The following is a 21,174-nucleotide window of genomic DNA, read 5'->3' as shown; positions in this document are numbered from 1 at the left end:
CTGATGATCTGTCATGGGGGTTAGATTTCAGGCTACACTACAGCCCTTTTGAAAACAAAATAAAGCCTGTCGTAAATTATTCTGTTATTGTATTCAGCCCTGAATTGCACAATATAGTGATCTCCAGTAATCCATTAACTCTGTCCAAAACAAGAACTTTTTTTTCCAAAAAGAGAGTTGGACTCTTCATTAAGGTTCTTCCATATCAGCTGTGGTTTTTCTACTGTTCCAGTATCCTGAGCAAGCCCCTTACTACTCATTGTGTTTGTGCTCTGAGAACTAAAATATTTAAAGCATTCTGAGATTAACAACAAATGGGATCATTAAATTGTTTGGGTTGGAAGGGACATTTAAGACCCTCTAATTCCAACCCCTTGCTATGAAAGGGACAACTTTCACTAGATCACTAGAGCTCCATCCTCCCTGGCCTTGAACACTACTAGGAATAGGGCATCCACAGCTTCTCTGGGTAACCTGTTCTAGAGACTCACCACCTTCATAGTAAAGAATTTCTTCATTATGATCTTGTCTTTGTTTTTTTAAAAATACACCTAAGCATACAGCAAGACAGCCACACACACAAGCACACGGCCTTCTATGGAGTGCCCAAATTAACTTGAATCAGGCGAAAACATATTCAAAAAAAGCTGGGAGGGCTGAGACAGACAGATCTTGTTTTGTGAGTTCTTTACCAAGGGCTCTGATTGTGACAGGTAACTTACAGACATTTAACAAAAAATCGCTTTTGAAATTCTAAAGGCAGAAATTTCATATTTGAGGGTGACAAAACAAATGAAACTACCTGGTTTTGGGGTTGTTTTGGTTTTGATTTTTTTCAGAAGCAAGTGAAGTTTTCAGCATTGGAAGTTAGGAAAAACCCCTCTGTAGTTGGAAACAAAGTGAGTTTGGCCTTGAATGTCTGGGTCAGTAGGGAAACCCACAGCACAGGTTTCCCCAGCATGTTTTAAAGCTAAGCTGGTCTTTGAGAATGGTCCCTGCTTTTTCACACCCTCCCTGGTCTCTTCCTCTTCGTCTCTGAGCCATGTGAGGAAAAACTGATTTCCAAGTGAACTTCTCTCCTTAAGCCCAGGCTAAAGGTGCTGTAGTTAAAATTGTGTGCCTCTTGGTCTGCCTTATGCTTTGGTAGGTGTTTTTCAGCACACACAGGCAGAATCCCTAGTCATGCACAACACATCCAAGACCCCAGGAAATGCAGCTGGTATTTTTGAAAGAATTGGCCAGTTATACAGTGCAAACTGCTGGCTCTGGTGATGTCAGTGGGAATTTTGCCACCAACTGCAGCAAAGCCAAAATTTTACCCATTTTATTGTAATGTGCATCTCAAATCCCACAGCAGAAGTGCTCTGGGGCACGTTCAGATGAAGGAATGAATTTTTTTCCCTCTTATTCTGGACCAGGGTCTGCTCCTGGGCAGAATTTTCTCAATTTTAACAGACACCTAAGGGGGTTAGTGTTTGTTTAACACTTTCAGACTGTTTCATATCTAGCTTATTATGCCAATAAGTCTGTATTGTGTGGAAATGGATGGCAGCAAGGATTGGAAAAATGATAGTTGCTCAGTGAGAAGACTAAAGAAGAGGCAGACGGGAGGTGGGGGGGAGCTGAAAAAAGCTTGGCATGAAATAGGGGAGTCTGATTATGGGCCACTGAGGTTCAAAAGTAATTTGGCTAAGCAGATGACCGGGTGCCTAATTAGTTAATTATCCTACCATACCACTATCCCCCCCATTTGGAAGAAACCCTGTTACCATCCTCATGACCTTTAGGAAATGCACAAGATGCAAAGGATCAGCTGTTCCTTCATGACAGTCCTTTTAGCAAATTAGTGGGGAAAATTGTGCTTAGCAAATATTCATTAGGACTTCATTTTCCATTAATCCAAAAGGAAATGTGGAGAGCCTGTGACTTCAATCATGCTGAGGCCCAGGAATTTTAATGAGCTTTAAATGGGCATCTGCCAGAATCCTGACTTCACTGTACTTCTCTTGCCAGCCAGGGGGATGAGTAATGGGTAATAAAAGGTGGGAGCATCTAGGCGAACTCCTCTCCCTAACAGGAAAGGCAAAGTTGTAATTTGCTGTGTTATGACACTGTAATTATGCCTTGATGAAGAAAACGAGAGTATTAAAAAACCCTTTCCTTCCCCACACTGTGCCCCAGACATAAAAAGGGGAAAGTTGACTGAGTCAGGTCACAGGGTTGTAGGCACATGGGCTAGGAGGAAGGAGGAAATCCTCCTTCTCTCTGACCTCTAACTCTTTTGGCAAAGGGCACACAATGTATCCCCCTTCATCTGGACCCCTCTGAGTCAAGCAGAGCTGGAGTTATCTGTTGAGGGCAGTGCAGAGCTGGGCAGCAGCTGGAAGTACCTTTAGAAACAAAACAATATAAAAACAATACCTGTCTCATCAAATATACAGTTTTCTGTTCCTGAGCACTGCAAAGGTTTTAAATGTTTAATTTTTTTAACAAAACCACTTGGACACACCTTTTTGACTGTCGCTCAAGGGCAGCATGTATAAAAATAAAAGTCAGGTTGAAAACTTATATTCTAGGCTATGCAACACAAGGCAGGTTTGTTCTTTTCTGTCCCAAAATACAATTTCAACAGAATATTTTTTGAGGGTCTCTACTTCAGTTTCATATTCCAGCTAAAGACACCTCTCTGAATGTTTTCCAAAACACTCTCAAAATCGGTAAAAGGATATATTACAGGATTGAGGCAAAAAAGCCAATCTCTCTTGTCTAGTAATTTGGATTTAAATCCACCTAAAATCTCTCCTGCAGAATCCTCTAGAATGGAGGACATGGCCTAAGTGTCCAGATGCAGGGGAACCTTCAGGCTGAGTCAAGCTTGGGATATGAATGTAAAATTCTACAAAAACAAGATGAGCCTGTGGGTTTGTGCATATCTTTCTGCCTATTATCATCATTTGTGTGATGCTATTGTCATCACACACATTCAAGAAGAATAATGAAACTTCTGTATGCAGACACTGGGAAGAGACATGGGATAGTCTGGGTCATCAAAAATTCTACAGATTAAATGAGATTATGAGGAACAAATAAAATCTATGAAACATATTCTTTCATTCTTTGTTTTCTTATTCTTGCATTCTGTTCTTTTCATGGCCACATGTGCTGGTGCATTCCTCTCTCTCTAGATTTTTCCTGGTGTCCTGGGAAAGCTATTGAAGTTACCATGGCCTCTAGGTGACTTTTTGAGTTCCTGGTCCTCTACTTTGTCCATTCCTCTGAGAATGGACAGGGTGTTTCCTAATGTGACCACTCACCAGTCAGAGAGAGAAGATGCCAAAGTAAATCTCCACTATGTGCTTTTTCATATCCTATTTCTCTTCATTCATGGGTCTTCTTTTTCTCTTGATAGGACCAGAGGGCTGTAACCTGTTTATCTACCATCTGCCCCAGGAGTTTGGGGATGCTGAGCTGATGCAGATGTTCCTGCCTTTCGGTAATGTCATCTCCTCGAAAGTGTTTGTGGATCGGGCGACAAACCAAAGTAAATGCTTTGGTGGGTAAAGATAACAAAACAATTAGATTCATCCAGGAAAGGGCTTTCTCTGAATACTTTACCTTTCAAACTGCTTTCTTTCTGCTTAAGCTTTATGATTTCTCTCAAGCTACTCCTGTCAATACTTTCCCCCTTCCTTCTTTCTCTCCTGATTGTCTCATGCTCAAAGTTGTGTGTGGTGCTCAGAGGTCAAGGTTTAGCATCTCACCAGCAGCAAGATGCTGCAGACACTGGTGGGGTCAAAAAATATTCCCCTTGTAAAGGAAGGTGGGGAGGGTACAGAAAAGACTAAAGCACTTGAAGCAAAATGGAGGGGACTGGGCATAGGTGAAATTATGAAAACCACAGAGGGATCATGTTGCAGAAGGAGTATTTCTGTACCTGAGGAAAAGGAGAAACAGGTCCTGGGGTTGAAGGAAACACAGAGCTGTGGGGGTAGCTTTCCTGCATCAGACTGCAAGGGGGTAAAGGGTGAGCATCTGCTGAGAGCCTGGTCTTCTGGGGGGTGACGGCTGCTGGGCAGATCATATTCAGATATGTTCTGACCTACTGGACCTGAGACACCACCCCAGCAGATACAGATGGGCCAAGGTAACCCTGTGCCAGCTGACAGGCTGTGCTAAGAAACTGGGTTTGAAAGCTGGACCTGGCTCACACAGCTCTGACCCTACTGCTGGCTCCTCCCCACCAGCTGGAGCAGAGCCCCAGACAGGACACCCTGAGCCACACCCACAATGGGAGGGCTCAGCCAGCCAACAGCCGTGGGGTGATAATTTATCACTGGGATAGCACTGGGATAGCACCTTTAGCAAAATTTGGGCTGTTAAGGGTCCCCTTTGGCAGTGTGGGGACCCTACCACATTTGATCCCATCATATCTGGTGGACAGAGGATCTCTCACAGCCATGTGATCACCACTGGGATCTGTAATTTTTGATTCTCTGCCATCCTGCACCTCTTGCAGACCTTCCCTGGGAAGTGCAACAGAACAAACTCTTGCTTTTCTTTTCCTGTTATTTGCAGTTAATCTGGATTCTTTCTCTCAGGCAAACTTCCAGAGTTAAGACTCACCGGAGTTTTCATTTGATTTTAAAACCACTCTCAATCTCCACACTATGCTTTCTTTCCATGTTGCCTTCTCCTTTCCCCTCCCAAACAGCCCCTTCCAAATCTCCTACCTCATCCTTTGCTACCCATGCTGCATGTCAGAGAGTAATTTAAGAGTTTTGTGCCCTTTCTCTATGCACAGTTTCTCCTGCCCATCCACAGAGGGTCTGAACAGGCTATTTTCCCTTTTGTTTGAAGGAACCCTGACTCCTGATGAGAGGGACACAGTCCTCCCAGTCACCAGGAGTCACTGGGTTGCTGTATTGTCTAGCACCAGAAGAATGAAGGACAAAGAGCCTGGCATACAGAGGCAATTGGCAAATTCGAATTAGAACTCAAAACTGTGAATTAGCCCCAATGAATCCAGAGCCCACCTGCTTTTTATATACAAATTACATACATACATACATACATACAATATGCACACACACACATATATATACATACATATATAAATCTCATACTGAGTTGAGCAGACCAGCACAGCTCTAGGTGACACTGAAACTGATGTTCCAAGGACATCCACAGATTAGAAATAGACCTTTAGCAGTGAAATTGTCATCAATGTTTAGAGGAATTCTGGGCCCAGTTCTCCACATATTGAGAAGTAAATGGAGATGCCTTCTGGACAGCTATGAGCTTTATCCTCACTCAATTCAAAGGCTCACAGCTACAAGGCTCCATGAGGACACAACACACACCCCATTTGTGGGCAGGGATTTGGGGCTTCTTCCAAGATACTGTGAGATCAAGGCTGAGAGTTATGCAGGAACTGAGCAGTCTTAGCAGAACTTTTTATTGAGTTTTATTGGGAGAAACTAAATATCAGCTTGTTGGATGAAGTGAACTCCAAAGCTAACTGTGGGATATTGAAGGCTGAAATAAGGAGGTGTCATTTGGAAGTGTTGACTCAAGTACACATTCAAGCAAAAGATGGAAACAGATTTCATATCAACTTATATCAGCTTCTGAGACACAAATACCCAGATTGAGTCAGTTTGGGCTGCCAGGTGTCAAGTGTCAGTTGTGTCTGGATTACACTTAGTTTTCTATAGAGCTGAGTGCCTGCTGTGACTGCTGGTCTCAAACAAATATGTTGACTATGCTTCAGAAGGATTGAAATAACAGAAGAGCAGGTAGCTAACTATCACAGGTAGGTTACTTTGCTTTTCAAAACCTCCCACCCTCCTAACCTTCAGATTTAAAGCAATGTAAAAATGTAAAAGGTATTAGAGGAAATCAAGCCTTTCATTTGTTTTGCTAAGTCTACTGAAGCTGACATTTTTATTGAGGAAATAAATTTAAATAAAAAATAAATTACTTTTCCTAAAGGAAAAGAAGAGATTTTATTAACTTTGAAAGTAAGAAAATTCCTTCTTTGCTGCTTAAACATTTCCCAAAACTCAACATGTAAGAACACAGCATTTGCATTCTATTTCACTTTTTTTTTTAGTGCAGCTAGAGCTCTCCAACTGCTAGCCTGGGGGGACAATTCTGTCTGGCCCCAGAAAGATATTCCACTATTATATGACCTTTTAAAATATATCTGCTAAGCAGATCCCAAATAAATTGCTGTAACAGAGTTTAGCCCCAGGTTGTCGAGAAATTGTCAAGAAGTCCTGCTTTAGACAAACTTTAAAAATTCTATGGAGAAAAATGTCACCATGTTTTTTTCCACAGGAACAGAAAAAACTTTATTTGAGGCCTTTGTTTCACTATTGAACAATCTGTAAACAGCTGGCACAAACTGAGCAAGTCAGTAGAGCAGCATGTCAAAATAGAATTGTGGAGGCCCATGAGGATGATCAGGGGGCTGGGTCACCATTCCTATGAAAATGGGCTGAGAGAATTGGGGTTGTTCAGCCTGGAGAAGGCACCAGGGAAACCTGATAGCACTTTCCAGTATTTAAGGTGGCTGCAAGAGAGATGAGATGGACTTTTTACAAAAACATGTACAGATAAGAGAAGGGGGAATGGCTTTAAAGTGAAAAAGGGGAGATATAGCTTACTATTTGGAACCAATTCTTGACTGTGAGGATGGTGAGGTCCTGGGACAGGCTGGCCAGAGAAGCTGTGGATATCCCAGCCCAGAGGTGTCCAAGGCCATGAAGCTGGCATCAGCCTGGCCTAGTGGAAGGAGTCTCTGCACGGGTAAAGGTGGTTGGAATTGATGAGCTCAAAGGTGCCTTCCAACCCAAACCACTCTATGATTTTTTTCCTTACTATTTGGCTCTGAATTCTTGCCTGTATTTTGAACACAAATATATCTCTTTTTGCCATTACTGGCAGGATACTGTTGGGGCAGCTACAGGAGTGTTAGGAAGAAAATGAGATCAGAAAGAAACCTTTCTCCTGGTTTCTGTAGTCCATGAACCTGCAGAGTACCACTAGCACCTGCACATGCTAAATAAACCATAGCATGGTCAGCAAGCCTTTGATGTTCCCAATTTAGAGACCACTGCCTCCTAGCTGACAAGGAGCAGTGAGGAATGCCAGCTGCAGTAAACACCAATACCAGATATAAAATGTGAAAATGTTCAGAGTATGTCTGTTGTTTTTCCTAGTGGGACTACCTGATCTATTGTATAAGACTCCATAAGAAACAGCCCTGACTTCTCAATGAAAAAAGTAATTTTAGTCTGGGAGGCTTCTTTGCCTATGATTTTCTTCTGCTGCACACATGCAGGCTAGACCCAAATCCTTTATTTTCTCTTGCAATTTTTCAAATCTCTGGCTTTTTTTTTCTCCCTTTCCAGTCCTGAAGCAGCTGCAACATGGCCATCTTGGCCTTGGCCATCCAAGATGCAGACCATCCTTGTCCTTCCCATTCACCAATGCCCTGTGTATCCCCATGACCTGACCATCCATGACCAACCATATCTGCATCCCCTTGAGTTTCTCCTCAGGCACTGTTCTGTCTGCATTCTTATATTCAGACTTTGTGATTTCACCTTCACAGCTCTTCCGTGTTCTGCCCTTCTCTCTCCTCTCTCGCTGGTCCTTCACTCAATGCTCAGCTGACCCCTATAGCCTCTGCCCACACACTCCTTTTGCAGCCAGCATGTTTCCCCAGCTGGGCCATGCTGCCAGTTCCCAGTGAAATGGCATGGCCACAGAAGGACTCATCTCACTCAGAGAAAAATTACTCTTAGTTGGACACTCCTTGAAGACGGTGACTCCCATTCTCAGAGTGGGCTGGCCTAGGAACACTTGCACCGTGGTAAAGTGTGCTGCAGCCTGAATGTCAACATCTGCAGGAACCCAGAGTTTGTGTCTGCAGCAGGCAGAATTTGCACTGGGTCTCTCACATTCCCTCTACATGTGTGTAAGTTATTCTGTGTGTAGGTGTGCTAAATGTCAGAGGACGTGGATTACATCTTTGTGCTGGTCTCAATGGTTCTGGTGATAATTCCTCTCTCAGTTATATAGATAGTTTAAATATGAACAGTTTGTGTACAAGCTGAAAGAGAACTCCAGTAAAACAATGCTATTAAAGCTGCTAAGGCAAGTAGGCAATGTGAGAAGGGCAACTTTTCACCCTGCCCACACATGGCTAACTCTACCTCTGTCAGAGGGTGACACTGCAACACAGCCCAGGAACATTCACTGTTGTCTCATAAGACACATTTAAATAAAGCACTTGAAGACATTACATTAGTGAAATATAGAGACAGACGTATTCTAGAAAAATGTTTTAACAGAGATGAGAGTAAGCAAGACATGTTTGGGCAGTATTAATAAGGAAGACATGTCAGAAATTAGAAAAACAAGAACGGAGAAGTAGGGGTCAAATGGTTATCTCAAAGTGTCAGATAAGATGTGGATAAATTAAAGCTAGAGGAATTGTTTTACTGGAACACTTGGTTTGCTCCAGTCACCTTTTTCTGAGAGCAATAAGCACCTGGATTTGCCAACTTTTTGCATACCATTGAGCAGCAGACATTGTCAGGCCAATTCTGCTCCATGTCCCTGCTTTGTCCCCTACATGTCTCCTTGGCGTGTGCCTGTTCTTCATACCCATTGGTGTAGCAGCTTCAGTTTCTCCCCATGGGACAGTGACTCCAGAAGCTGTGAACAACCTGTCTTATTCCCAGAGAGATGCTGTGGTTTCCCTCCACCCAGCTTGACATGCTCTGGCACCCCAGGTGTAAATAACCACAAGTGCCATAAGTTTTTCTCCTTTTCTGCACATTCCAGAGGCACTTTCATATCAGCAAAATGTCCCAACCCCTTTTTGAAGTGTCCCACGTTAAAAAAAAAAAGAAACAACATTCTAGTTTACAAACTGCAAGGGTTTTTTAGGATCATAGGTTTATATGTCCTGAAGGAAATATCTTGCTTGACTCCTAATACAACTTGAACATTGAGTTTCATTCCAGATTCCTGCAGGGAGTGCATTTGAAAGTTGTTAATGGGCCACCTCATTTGGAAAAACATCCAGTCTTCTCTGAAGATGCCAAAATAGAGAAAATAACATCATTTGATGAGGGTCATAATACTTAATTAAGTTTGCTGTTAAATAATTCTATTCCCTACTAAACTCCTCCTAGCTTATGTAAAGAAACTGGGGAGACGAAGGAGAGAGATTAAAAGTGAGAAAAGCAGTGAGGAATGAGAACTGAACACAGGAGGGGGTGAAGCTCGGGAGAAGGGCTGAGGGATGGGTAGAGCTTGTATTGTGTTATTAAAAACAGGCTGTGGCAGTTAAATGCTGCAGTGTGGTGGCAAAAAAGGTGGAGTGGGAGATGCAAGGCAGCAGGCAGGTCATGATGATCTATGGACTTTCAATCTGGAAGCTGAAATAGAAAGAAGAAAGATATGTCAAGAGAATAGGACACTGGCAAAGCTATACTGGGCCCTAGGACAAGGGGCATTGCATATTAGGTCTAAAGTGCATTGGCAGCACTCCACAAGACATAGGAGTGGAACAAGGGACCCTGAGGCACATTAGGAAAATATTGTTCAGCACCTGCTGATAATGTGCCTCCAATATGCCTTGCCAAATGTGGCAGTTTCTCATTTAATTAAAAAAAAAAATTAAAAAGGCAACAACTCTCCTTGGATTCATCCAGGGAAATGAGCAGGTGCAGAAGTAAGGTGTTGTAAAGGAATGAAATTCCAGTTGCATGTTCATTGCCTGTATGGGTGGTCACAGGTCAACCTAGCTGTTAGGCTTGGGTTCCCCTTCTTGGAGCACTGACTCCTTTTCAGAGGTCTTTAGGATTCATGGATAAGGAGAGTTATTTTTCAGCTCAAAGGTTTTAGGGGGTTCTTTTCTGATTCTTCTTTTGGTAAACAGGAAATTCTTACCAAATAGATGCATTATTAGAAAGGACTTGAGGCATTTCTCTCTGTTTGTTTCTGTTATCAGTATTATAATTAGGTCTGATTTATTTTTTTTTTTCTTTTTACTATTAACCTGATTTCAAATTTCCTAAGGAAAGTGTCTGCCTGATCCTTTCTCCCTGTAGTCCTTAGAATTGTGCTCTGTCTTTTATTATACATGATCTAGTGACAATACATTTTGTTTCAGAGCCCTGGGAAATCTGTTTGTCATTCCCATTTGGCTACAGCCTATAGATCAAAGCTCAAAGAGCAGTGGAAGAAGCCACCCATTTGAGTGCCAGAGTTGAGAGAAAACAGAACTTTAAGGCACATTAAGTATGTCTGACCCCTGGTGTGTTTCACTTCAGATCAGCACTGGTTTGTTGTGGTCCTCTCCACTCTGAAGGACTTGGCACAGCCAAAGAGCCAAGGAGGGATTCATATAATGTGTCCAGCCCAGCTGGAAACTAATCCAAGAGGAGAAGGACACCCTCAGAGGGATACTTTGAGCTCTTAGAGAGAAGGGGAAGGAGATATAGAGGTTAAATATTTGCTACCATATTCCAAAGCAGCCAGGCTCTGAGATTTCAGGTCTGCAGAGTGAGGATAGAACTTTTCAGCTGATAAGGAAAGAGTTGTGTAAGAAAAAGAAGGAGCTGTTCATCAAACTCACTGCACAGCACCTCCAGCCATTGCAGTTGGTTGGGGGAGGCTTTGGGGGGAGGAGGAGGAGTGGGAGAAGTATTAGGGCTGTGAGCCACTATTCATTTACAAACTATAATTAATTTGATGTTTAGATTAATTTCTGATGCACTCTCAAAGGTGCACTGAAAGCATTTTTCCTTTATTATAATGTTGATTGCTTATTGGGGAGATAAATCTAACTGTCAGTTATGCACTGACTTACCAAAACTTTCAGACCAAGCAAGCATGTATGCATAAGGAACAGCTGTTTGCAGCTCTCCAGTTAAAGGGACAGCTCTGTCTTTTCCCAATAATTCACTTTAAAGAAAATCTATACATTTTACACAGGGACTTCTGCTTTCTTTTGTAGCTCAACAATTTATTAGACAAGAATATGTAAGCAGAATCTATCTTCTATTTATCTGGGTGTCCATGTGTCTATCACTATTCTATCACCCGTCTCTCCTCACTAGTGATAAAGTCTACACAGGATTTTTTTTTTAAGTTACGGGTATGTGTGGACATACCTAGTCACATGCGCACTTACACCATCATTTTAAATGTTCTTTCTCCTGGGGTAATTAGATGGAGGAACTCATTACTGCAGGGTCATTGTGGCTACTCCTTTAGTGACATTCAAAAGGGAAATGGTCACTATCTGACTAATAGGAATAACCAGAGTTATGAGTTAAGACCAGAGGAGGGGGTTTAGTGCTACTTTTATTCCAGTCAGAAGTTTTTGTTCAGAAGTCAGAATAATGACCCCTCCAATGGGCAGGCCCATTTCTGAACTCAAAGTGATGGATTTGCAGGGTGCAGAGTTAACACATCCTACTCTTGTGAGACTGCAGACCCACTAGAGCATTTTGTCCACCCATGGCATCTGGGTTTATTTTTTGTTCTCCCAAGATCTCTGATGCAAGGAAAATTCAAGCTGTAGAATGGATGAGTCTCTATCAGTCTGTGCAGTCATCCATCCCCCCACACACACCTATCTTCAGCTTCTTTATATCTGCCCATCCTGTCTCATCCACTGCACAGGTCTGCTCTTCACCTGAAGTCCATTTCCTAGTTAGTTATTGAGCAGCTGTTCAATAGATCCTCACATGTTCATGCTTGGCCCCAAGACTTCCTTTTACATGATATTCAAACTCTGTCATGAATATTAATTTATTTGTATTTCCTCATCTGTTTTCCTAAGTCCCTTCCCAGCAGAGCATTTGAGAGGTTCATAGAGCTAAGTAACAGCTTTTTGCTGGTGCTCATGATATCTTCATTTCACCAAGAGGATGATGAGGCAGAGAAATATCCAAAACAATTTCTTGATCTTGGATATCTAATCTGAGTTGCCACAAGCCTGATCAGTCTGTTTACCTTCTTTGTCTAAGAATTTAGTATAATGCAGAGCATACTATGTTTTTGTCTGCTTCAGATGGAGGTAGCCTTCCTGCCAGTGAAATCTCAGGTCATGCACCAAGAGAAGAGGAGAACCCAGTTTTTCAGTAAAAACTAAAGAAGCTTCACACATCTGCAGAAAACACTCTGCCACAATTTTACATATATATTTTTTTAACATTTATGTGCCGTTATCTCAATTTGGGTGGGCTGTGACAAGCTACAGCTGGAACTTGCTTGGGCATGACTCAGCAATGTCAAGGGACAGGAACACCCAGTTTTGAGAGTAAGAGACATCTAATGACATAGATTTAAGCCATGGTGTATTACTGGCACTCAGAACCTGCTCTATTTTATTTAAAAGTAAAAACACAGCCTAGAGGTCTTACTAAAGGAATTCTGTGATATATGATATACTTAGCGTAACTGGGATGTCATGGCAGAAATAGGGACAAATTCCAGTTTTTCGAGGCAACGTCTGGTTATACAACTACAAAACCATCCTTTCTCTGCCTTATTTACTGTCTAAATTCCAACACTTAGAATAGCAAGTCTGATACATTGCCATTTTCCTTGCCCTGTTATGTTACTCATTCCTGACAGTAATTAAAACAAGGATGCCATTAAAGAGAAAAATACAGAAACATGTGGTTAGAAGCAATGCCTTTATGCATATACAAAGCAATCCAGAATTAAAATTTTATAGGTAACATAATTTCTTGCATTTCTAAATTGAATAGTTCATTTTGCAGCCTTAACATTCTTTCAATTTAAGTTGTGTGTGATGTCTTTCCTTTTCAACTAAGTAAACCTAAATCAAAAAAAAATCCCCAGATAAGATTATCTTCAAATAATATATATCGACATAGTCAAAAGCTGTCATCAGGGTAACAACTTGCAGATCCCATAAAAACAGGTGTATCATTCTTAACCATTTCTGGTTTCATCTATATCCAATCCCCAAAAACAATTCGGCATCAGCTCAGCTCTCCCCAGTGTTGATCTGTCATATCACACATATATAAATATTTACAGTGTATATATATTATATAAGATATATATAGGTATTTATATTATGCATGTACTACACATATGTTTATTCAATAACAAATATAAAACCAGACACAAGTTATTGAAAACAATGAAAATTGCTGAACAATTGCTTGAATTTAAGCAACCTGCACCAATGCTTGCTGGCCTTCAAAATGAAGAGCTTTTTCTTGTATTCAGTCTGAACCTCTGCTGTTTCAATTTATGTCCCCTGTCCCTCTTTCTCCCACCATGCACCTCTGTGAATCATATCTCAAATTGGAAGAGACCCATAAAGATCACAGAGTCCAACTCCCTGCTCCTCCCAGAACTACCAAAAATGAATTCATATGGTTAAAAGCATCATCCAGATGCTCCATGAACTCTGACAAGAAACAGATTTTCTTCATTTTGGACAACATGACATAAAAATCTGATTGTGTTCTGACCATTTAAAGGTGAAATTAAATTATTCTTCTAAAGATAGGTCTCTACAGATCTTTTAAATCCTTTTCTAGAAGGGTCTTTGGAAATTGTAAAGAAATTGTACCCAGGTCTTTGTGCATCTTCTGACATGGCTGAACAGGTTTCAGAAATATTATTGTTTTGCTAGGGTTTTTTTTCAATTCTAATGAGAGAATTTTTGCTATTGGGCTTTTGAATTTGATGCAAAGGACACTTTTTTAGGAGTGGCTCATGTTTTTACCACATCCCTTCAAACTAAGATCCCTTTACAAACTAACAATACACATAATGCCTTTCTTGGGTCTTTAGCTTTTCTGTTCAAAGGCATTTTCAAAACCATGTTTTCAAGATTTAATTCTACTCCTCTTACTTCAGTAATAAAAACACAATCTTATTTTCCAGTCTTCTACCCAAGGATGGATCAAAAGCTCCGATGTGTCATAGGGCAGAGTCCCCAGAGCCAGTACTAGATCAGGATTTAGTAAATCCATGTTATGATTCAGGTCCCGCAGATTGAATGTAACTCTTCTGAGGAACTGCAGACTGTTCTTCACTGAGATCTCCAACATTCAAGCCTTTGAATGCTACTAATGGTGAACATTCTGCTGGCAGATCCACAGGAATCTGTCAGCATCTCTACTATAATATGATGGGGTTTTGTTCCCATTGTTATTTTTGAAAAAATAAGCCAGACAATCATTTTCTTGTCCTTTGGGGGTGGTTAAAAACATGGTGGTCTTACCACGACAGTAAAGGTACTACAAATGTAATAGCTGGTAGAATGCGGAAATGTTATCTTCCAGTTAAATCACGTACAACTCTTTACTTCCTCCTCTTGCTACCCAGCCTAGGTCAGTGCCAGTTCACAACCTCCTGGTCTAGATATTGAGAGATCTTCTCTTTTCTTTTCCTTTCCCAATGACTCACTGCATATGAGGAGGTGTTTTTCCTGTCAAGTTCACTTTTAGTTTGGTTAGCTGTTTTTCACACAGTCGCCTCCATAGAAAGTAAAATATTCCTTTGAAAATCATGGCCAAAAACTGTTCATCAACACTCCTGGCTTCTGAACAGAAACTTCCAGACTGCCACACAAGAGAAGCTTCAGGCCTTCTGACTCTGTTGAGTTGTCTCAAACTACCGATGAAGAGGCATCAGGTGTTCATCAACCAGCAGGTACTTGTCCATCTAAGTGATGGTCAGCCAAGAGCAAGATGGGAAGCTTCTGTGTATTGCTGCACCAAAAACTGATGTATTTCAGAGGCTCCCTGGGACATGAGAGAACTGCTTAAAAACAGTGACTAGTACAGTTCACAGTGCATTTTCCTAACAAGATTTCCTGTTTTGTTTGGGTGTTTTGGTTTTTGGTTTCTAGATTCTTTTTCCTGATTAGTCCAGGAAGGAATTTCCTTACCTTACTTACTACAAAAGATTTTCAAGAAGAAGGTCACTATCTATGATGCTTGACTCTTATAAACCAAGAAGAATGACTGGTGATTTCAGCAGTTGCCTTGTTCATACATGGCTTCTTTATCAAAAAGTCATAAATGAAACAGGATCCAAAAGAGAATAAAGGAGCAAAGAAATTAGATTTAGATAAATGGATTGTGGCATGGCTGGTGGGAGCTTCAATAATTATTTTCATCTGGTTTATATTAGAAACTTCAACAAAACAAATGTAAAAATAACCTTCTCTTTGATTCAGTAACAATCTTAACTGAGCATCAGCATCTGCTTAAAACCTGTCTAAAACCTGCATTATACCCATCCTTTATTTCCAGTTTCACACTGGAGAACAACATGTATCCTCAAAGGTTCACCTGCTTTTTTCAACCATGTGCTTTCCTCCATAAACCTTATACTGGCACATGATGACATCAGATGTTTTCAAGGAAGGTTCAGAATACAAGTCAAGAAGAATTCCATCAATTTCTGGAAGCATTTAGGCAATAGCTTCAGTCATACTCATCGTTCAAAAAGAGAACAAATACTATTTATCTCATCTACAGGTGATTCATCACTGGCTGTTTGTTCCTTGTGGGAAAGATCATCATAATCATCTAGGCTGGAACATTATGTTTCTTATAGAAGTACCACAATTCTTTTTGTCCACAGAGATATGTATGGTATACATGTATACTGATGCAGATACTGGTCCAGTATCTGATTCATGGGGTCTCCAAAAAATCACTGAAGTCTTAATCCTTCACTTCTTCCATCAATTCATTGTATGGTTTCAAATCCTACTTATAAGAATGGGTAGAACCACAGTCCCTAGCATCAGACAAGCAATTGCTCATCCTAGAAAACGTCTGTTTACAGGAAAAAGAGAAGTTTTAATCTTTACACCATTCTTATGATGAAAGATCTGTTGTGGTTTTCTATATGAAATTTTTGCTCTCTTTTATCTTTTCAGAAAAAGTTTGTCCTGATAATGTTCCCAGATGTATATATGAGCCAAAACCTTGGATCACAGAATCACAGAATCATTTGGGTTGGAAAGGACCTTAAAGATCATTTCCTTCCAGTCCCTTGCCATGGGCAGTAACACATTCCACTAGACCAGGTTACTCCCAGCCCCATCCAACCTGGACTTGAACACTTCCAGGGATTTGGCATCCATGACTTCTCTCAGCAATGTGTGCCAGAGTCTCATCCCTCTCACAGTAAAGAATTTCTTTCATTTGTATAATCTAAATTTCTCCTCTTTGAATTTGAATCCTCAGATCAGATCTGACCATGAAATAATTTAAACTGTCAAAATTCTAGTCTATTGTAGTGTCTTACTCTTGTGCTTTCAACATGAGTAATGACAACAATTTCCCATGAAAAACAATCAAACATCATACAGATTATGAAAGAGAAGACTCTTAGGTGGAGTAGTCCTTCTTGGTCTTAAGACCATATTCAGAGTCAGCATCTCAAGGCCTCTGCTTTCTGATAAGACACTGCTGCTTCTACCTGGATATTTCTTCATCTGGAGATTGTCCAACAGGCAATGCAAAAAAAGAGGATCAACTTCTCTGCATACTCCAGTTCACACTGTTGCATTGTGGAGAGGTAGCTTTGTGCACAAGAAGACAGGAAGGTGACATAAGGAAGATACTTGTGTATTTCAAGCTACCTTCTGCACTGGGTGTTCTGACCTTTAGAGAAAGTTAATCATGCCATCTACTTTCATTCTTCATTTAATCTCCCCTTCCCATCTGTTCAGTTTCTCTCAGCTGGAAGCAAGATGAAGAAAGAGTACCAGTCAGCCCTCTCTGTGGTCTGCAGCCCACACTTTGGGGCCATTTATTATAAGGCATTAACATCAATTGTCACTTGTATCATGACTGTTACATCAATCCATCCCAGATTAGTAGGCAAGAACTGATTCTCTAAATATCTGAAATGCAAAATGAACAATAGGCAGACAGACCTGCAGTATCAAAAAAACCTGTTCTGATCTTTTGGACTGAAGTCTGAAATAACATGCCAGGTGCCTCAGCTCACATGACAGGTTAAAACCTCCTGCTTGAGTCATAGCATCCCTTTTAGAAAATCTCTTCATCAAGGTTTCATGTGATAGGTGCTCCACCCCTATTGCTGAACAAGATGTTTTCCAAAATAGTTAATTACCTTCACCATTTAAAATATGCAGACTCAGTGTCTTATTTCCATTTTAAACTTGACAAATGCCTGCTTCCAGCTAAAAGAAATCAGCAAGCTCTTCTTTTTCCCCCTATTCTAAAAGAGCCCCTTGTTTTAGTAGGTATTATTTATAGGCCATGGCCAGAAGTAACTTTCTCTTTAAGAAACTGTGGCCACTCTCATTACTCTTTTAGACGTAGAACTACTCTTCTACTTCTGAATAAGTATTACATTTTATTTGTTTTGTAGAGCAATCACTAGAACTAAATGCAGAATTCCAGTAAGGATCTTTCCTGAGCCATACTCAGAGGTAACACCACCTTGCTATTTCTATAGGATATTCAGCAGAGGTTAACTTTATCCTAACACTGTACTAAGTCTTGGGACTTTGACAATTTCAACACAGTCCTGAGAGCTCATATATTTGGCTGTTACTATGACACCCATCTTCTTCTCAAGAAGCACTGTTTTCTAATGAGTATTTCCTCTTTTTATGAGTGACCCACTTGCTTTTTCCTGCAGATACTTAATTTTGCATTTGATTGGATTAAAATGAACACTCTTTAACTGCATCCAGCCTATGTAGTGACCCAGGTCATTTACTTCTGTCATTATTTCGCCATTTTTGTATGATTGGCCAATTTTACCAGTAATTACTTCGAATATCTTCCAAGTAATGCTAAAGAAATTAAATAGCACAGAGATTTCAGCACACCACTGAAGGAGCCTACTAGAATCTCTGCAATTTTGTTTGTCACAACTGTCAGATTTTTTTGGTGGTCTCATTTCTGGGCTGATTTCATTTTCTGTAAAGTAGTGCTGTCTGCAATACTCCAGCAAAGTTTAAATACACTTACTTTATTCACTGAACATGCAATTTCATGCAATCAGTTTCATTTGATAGATGCTATGTTCCATGAAACCATGATGATTGGTACTAATTGTGTATCTTTAAATTCTTCGCCATATTATCTCGTATCAAAATTTTCATAATTTTTCTGACACTTATGAAAGTTTAACTAAGTTTATCAGGTCACCTAGTTTACATCCTTAAAATTTAATATTAGATTTTTTTTTTTCTTTTCCTGGAACATTTTGAAGGTTTTCTAATATTCCATAAATTTCTAAAATGAACATTAATGGTTCAGCAGATTTCTGAGCCAATTTTTCGAATATTCTGAGTTTCCAATTATCTCATCCCACAGATGGGAAATATTTAATACTAGTTGTTTAGCACAGTCGTCAGTTACTGACTGTTCATACATTAAAAAAATAAATGGATGGATGGATGGGATGGATAGCTGGGTAGACAGATCTCTCTTGGACATGATTAAACAGCACTGGAAGGTTAAATAATCCAAAAAGTCATCCAACCCTATTAGACACTGGAAAACAGCTGAAGTGCTGTGCCCTTGCTCTGCAGACGCACTCCTTTATTGAGTATTCCAGTACCCATAAATCACCTTACAATACAATACCTTCCAATGCACACATACATTATAGAGCTACTTACATACAGATTGTATCCTGAAATTCTTTACAGCACTAAAAAATTGCGAGGCAGCAGCTAGTACATTGTGTAAAGAACACAGCAAGGTAAAGACCTTGCAAAGCAATTAAAGGAAAACTTCCATTCTCTGATAAGACTAATAAACACAGAGAAAAAGAAACTGAGCAGTCATAGGAATTAAATAGATTCAAGTAGCAGGGAAGGTCTGAGGAGTAGGTGGGCAGGTCCTGATGGGGGGAGAAGAACAGGAGCCACTGAACACCACCCTTCCCACAGGAAGACTGCTTTGATGTGAACACCTTATTGCTACCTTCATAGCAAAAAATGCCTCCCTAGATCTCACCTTTCACTGGTCAGTAACAAATGCAAGGAACTCATGAGCTGAGGGGACAGTTATATTAAAAACCAATTGTATCAATTGTATCCTTAATTACTGACTCAGATTCTTGGAGAAAGGACAGGAGAGCAAGGTGTCCCGTCTAACCAATGATCAGCACTTTCTGGAAGTCCCTCCATTTTAGTATTCTCAGACACATGGTGTGACTCTTGGGGCTGTCCTATGTAGGGCCAGGAGCTGGACTCAGTGATCCTTGTGGCTCCCTTTCAGCTCAGGATATTCTCTGATTCTGTGGTTATAATCTGGCCAAGCTCCCTTCTTTCAGTCTGGGTGGAAGCACTTCAGACACATGGAAAACAAAAGGCATGGACTTCTCCTTTGCTAGTGCCTAGGCCATGTGTGTGGCATTTCTTCTTTTTCTCTCCCAGGGGCTGAGCAACAGCCCTTGCTCTTCTGTTACTCTGTTACTCTCATTTTCCTGGTGTAAAATGAATATGGGTTAAATGTCAAAAGGGAAAAGTTCAGAGAGACTCTCCTTAGCTAGTGACTTTCATTACTGAAGGAACAAGTACCAGGAAAGATTCTTCATGGCAGTCAGACAAATATTCTGATGGCCAGAACTTGTTTAAAAAAAAAAGTCTCTCCTAAAAAGAACTAATAAGCAGCAATTTCTGCTTGCCTCTGTTGCAATCTATTGCAAAGTATATGTCTGAGATGGCAGTGAATATCTAGAACATAGACAAAAATGCTCTTCTTAGTTTTAAGACAAGATAAATATTCATTTCTTTGAGGTCCCTCTTTTCCTTTCCATTGCCTAAAGGCAACCTCGTTACATGAGTGGACCTGTTACAGGATCATCTGCCCCCAGTTCAGGAGTCTGGATGAAAAGCTCTCATCTGGACCTCATCCGTGATCTTGACTTCTGATTTAAGGGAAGTTCAGCGTAGTCACCATGCACTGGGCTCCATCCAGAGGAAAGCTTCTGCCCAAGAGAGACAACAAGTTATTCAAACCTGGTAGGAGATCATTGAGGGGTTGTTTTGTACATTAACCACTAATTCTCATTGCTGGATGCAAAGCAAAACAGAAAACTCGGAAGGATCAATTAAGGATCCATGAAAACATAACCATGTGTTCATTCAGGACTGCTCTTAGTGCACAAACTAATTTATGGACATGCAGAGAAAACACAGACCATTAACAAAAAGTTTACAGTTAGAAAACAGTTTTCAGATGTACTCTGACATGGATTGTGAAATCCCTTCTTTATTATCCTGGCTGATTAACACAGAAAAACAGCCCTTAGGTAATATCTGTTACATAAAGACATTGATGATCATGTAATGAGAAAGGCACAAAGATCCCTTCCCACGTCTCACCACAAGAATTTTCTCTGGAAGAAAGGGGGGAAAAATAAAGCAAATCCAAAATTGTACCCCAGTTTCTGCCTACTAATAGTTAATGCAGTCCTGTAGGCAAAGAGCAGGCCAGAAGAAGTAATGGGCTCCAACAACAGTATCTTTCTTGGAAGATGCTGTGCAGAATCAGAAAGATTAGATGCCCTCTGTTGCTGTCCTAGAAGCTTTCACCATTCTCTGCCGTTTTTGATAAATCATTTATTAGAATAGCATTTTTACATAATCCCTGGGGGGGAAAAAAAAGGAAAAAAGAAAAAAAACCACCAATATCCCCCCATAAAGTAGATTTATCACAAAATGCTGTCCTCCTACCAACTGTCTTCAGACCAGAACATATATTTCTGTGATTATTAATTAACTGATGCACAGAAAGAGCTTCAAGCTTTTTAACCTCTCCCTTTCTCTTTTGTCCTTCAAGTGTGTAGATGGCAATGCAGGAATGGTGCTCAAAACACAGATAACAACTGCAATAGTGCTGTCATATTTTGAGCCCATGGGCTCAAATACTAAAGCCATTTAGGAACCAAGTATTTAAGTTATTTTCCCAGTACATACATTCTGTTCCAAATCATACATGTTCAAATCTGTCATAGTACCATGAATTCTGCTGACATGAGGATGAGGAGAAACAAAGATGGTTAACTGCCAATACAGTATGTAACAAGAACAAAAAAAGTCAGATCTGCCAGTAGGTATTTGACCTGGGAAGAGAAATGGATATG

The 21,174-nt window shown here is 40.5% G+C and overlaps 1 protein-coding gene across 1 annotated transcript in view; it reads left to right on the top strand.

Moving 5' to 3' along the window:
- Positions 1–21,174, top strand: part of CELF4 (CUGBP Elav-like family member 4) — a 693,954-nt gene that overhangs the window by 646,130 nt on the left and 26,650 nt on the right. Inside the window, exon 12 of the mRNA XM_083883995.1 lies at positions 3,410–3,553. Within this exon, the coding sequence (XP_083740121.1) occupies positions 3,410–3,553 (144 nt within the window). The remainder of the gene's footprint in view (positions 1–3,409; positions 3,554–21,174) is intronic.

Source organism: Zosterops lateralis, assembly GCF_965231275.1.
Source record: "Zosterops lateralis genome assembly, chromosome: Z".
NCBI classification, from domain to species: Eukaryota; Metazoa; Chordata; class Aves; order Passeriformes; family Zosteropidae; genus Zosterops; species Zosterops lateralis.
Note: the sequence above shows the minus strand (reverse complement) of the source record. Positions and strands in the feature narration are given on the sequence as shown.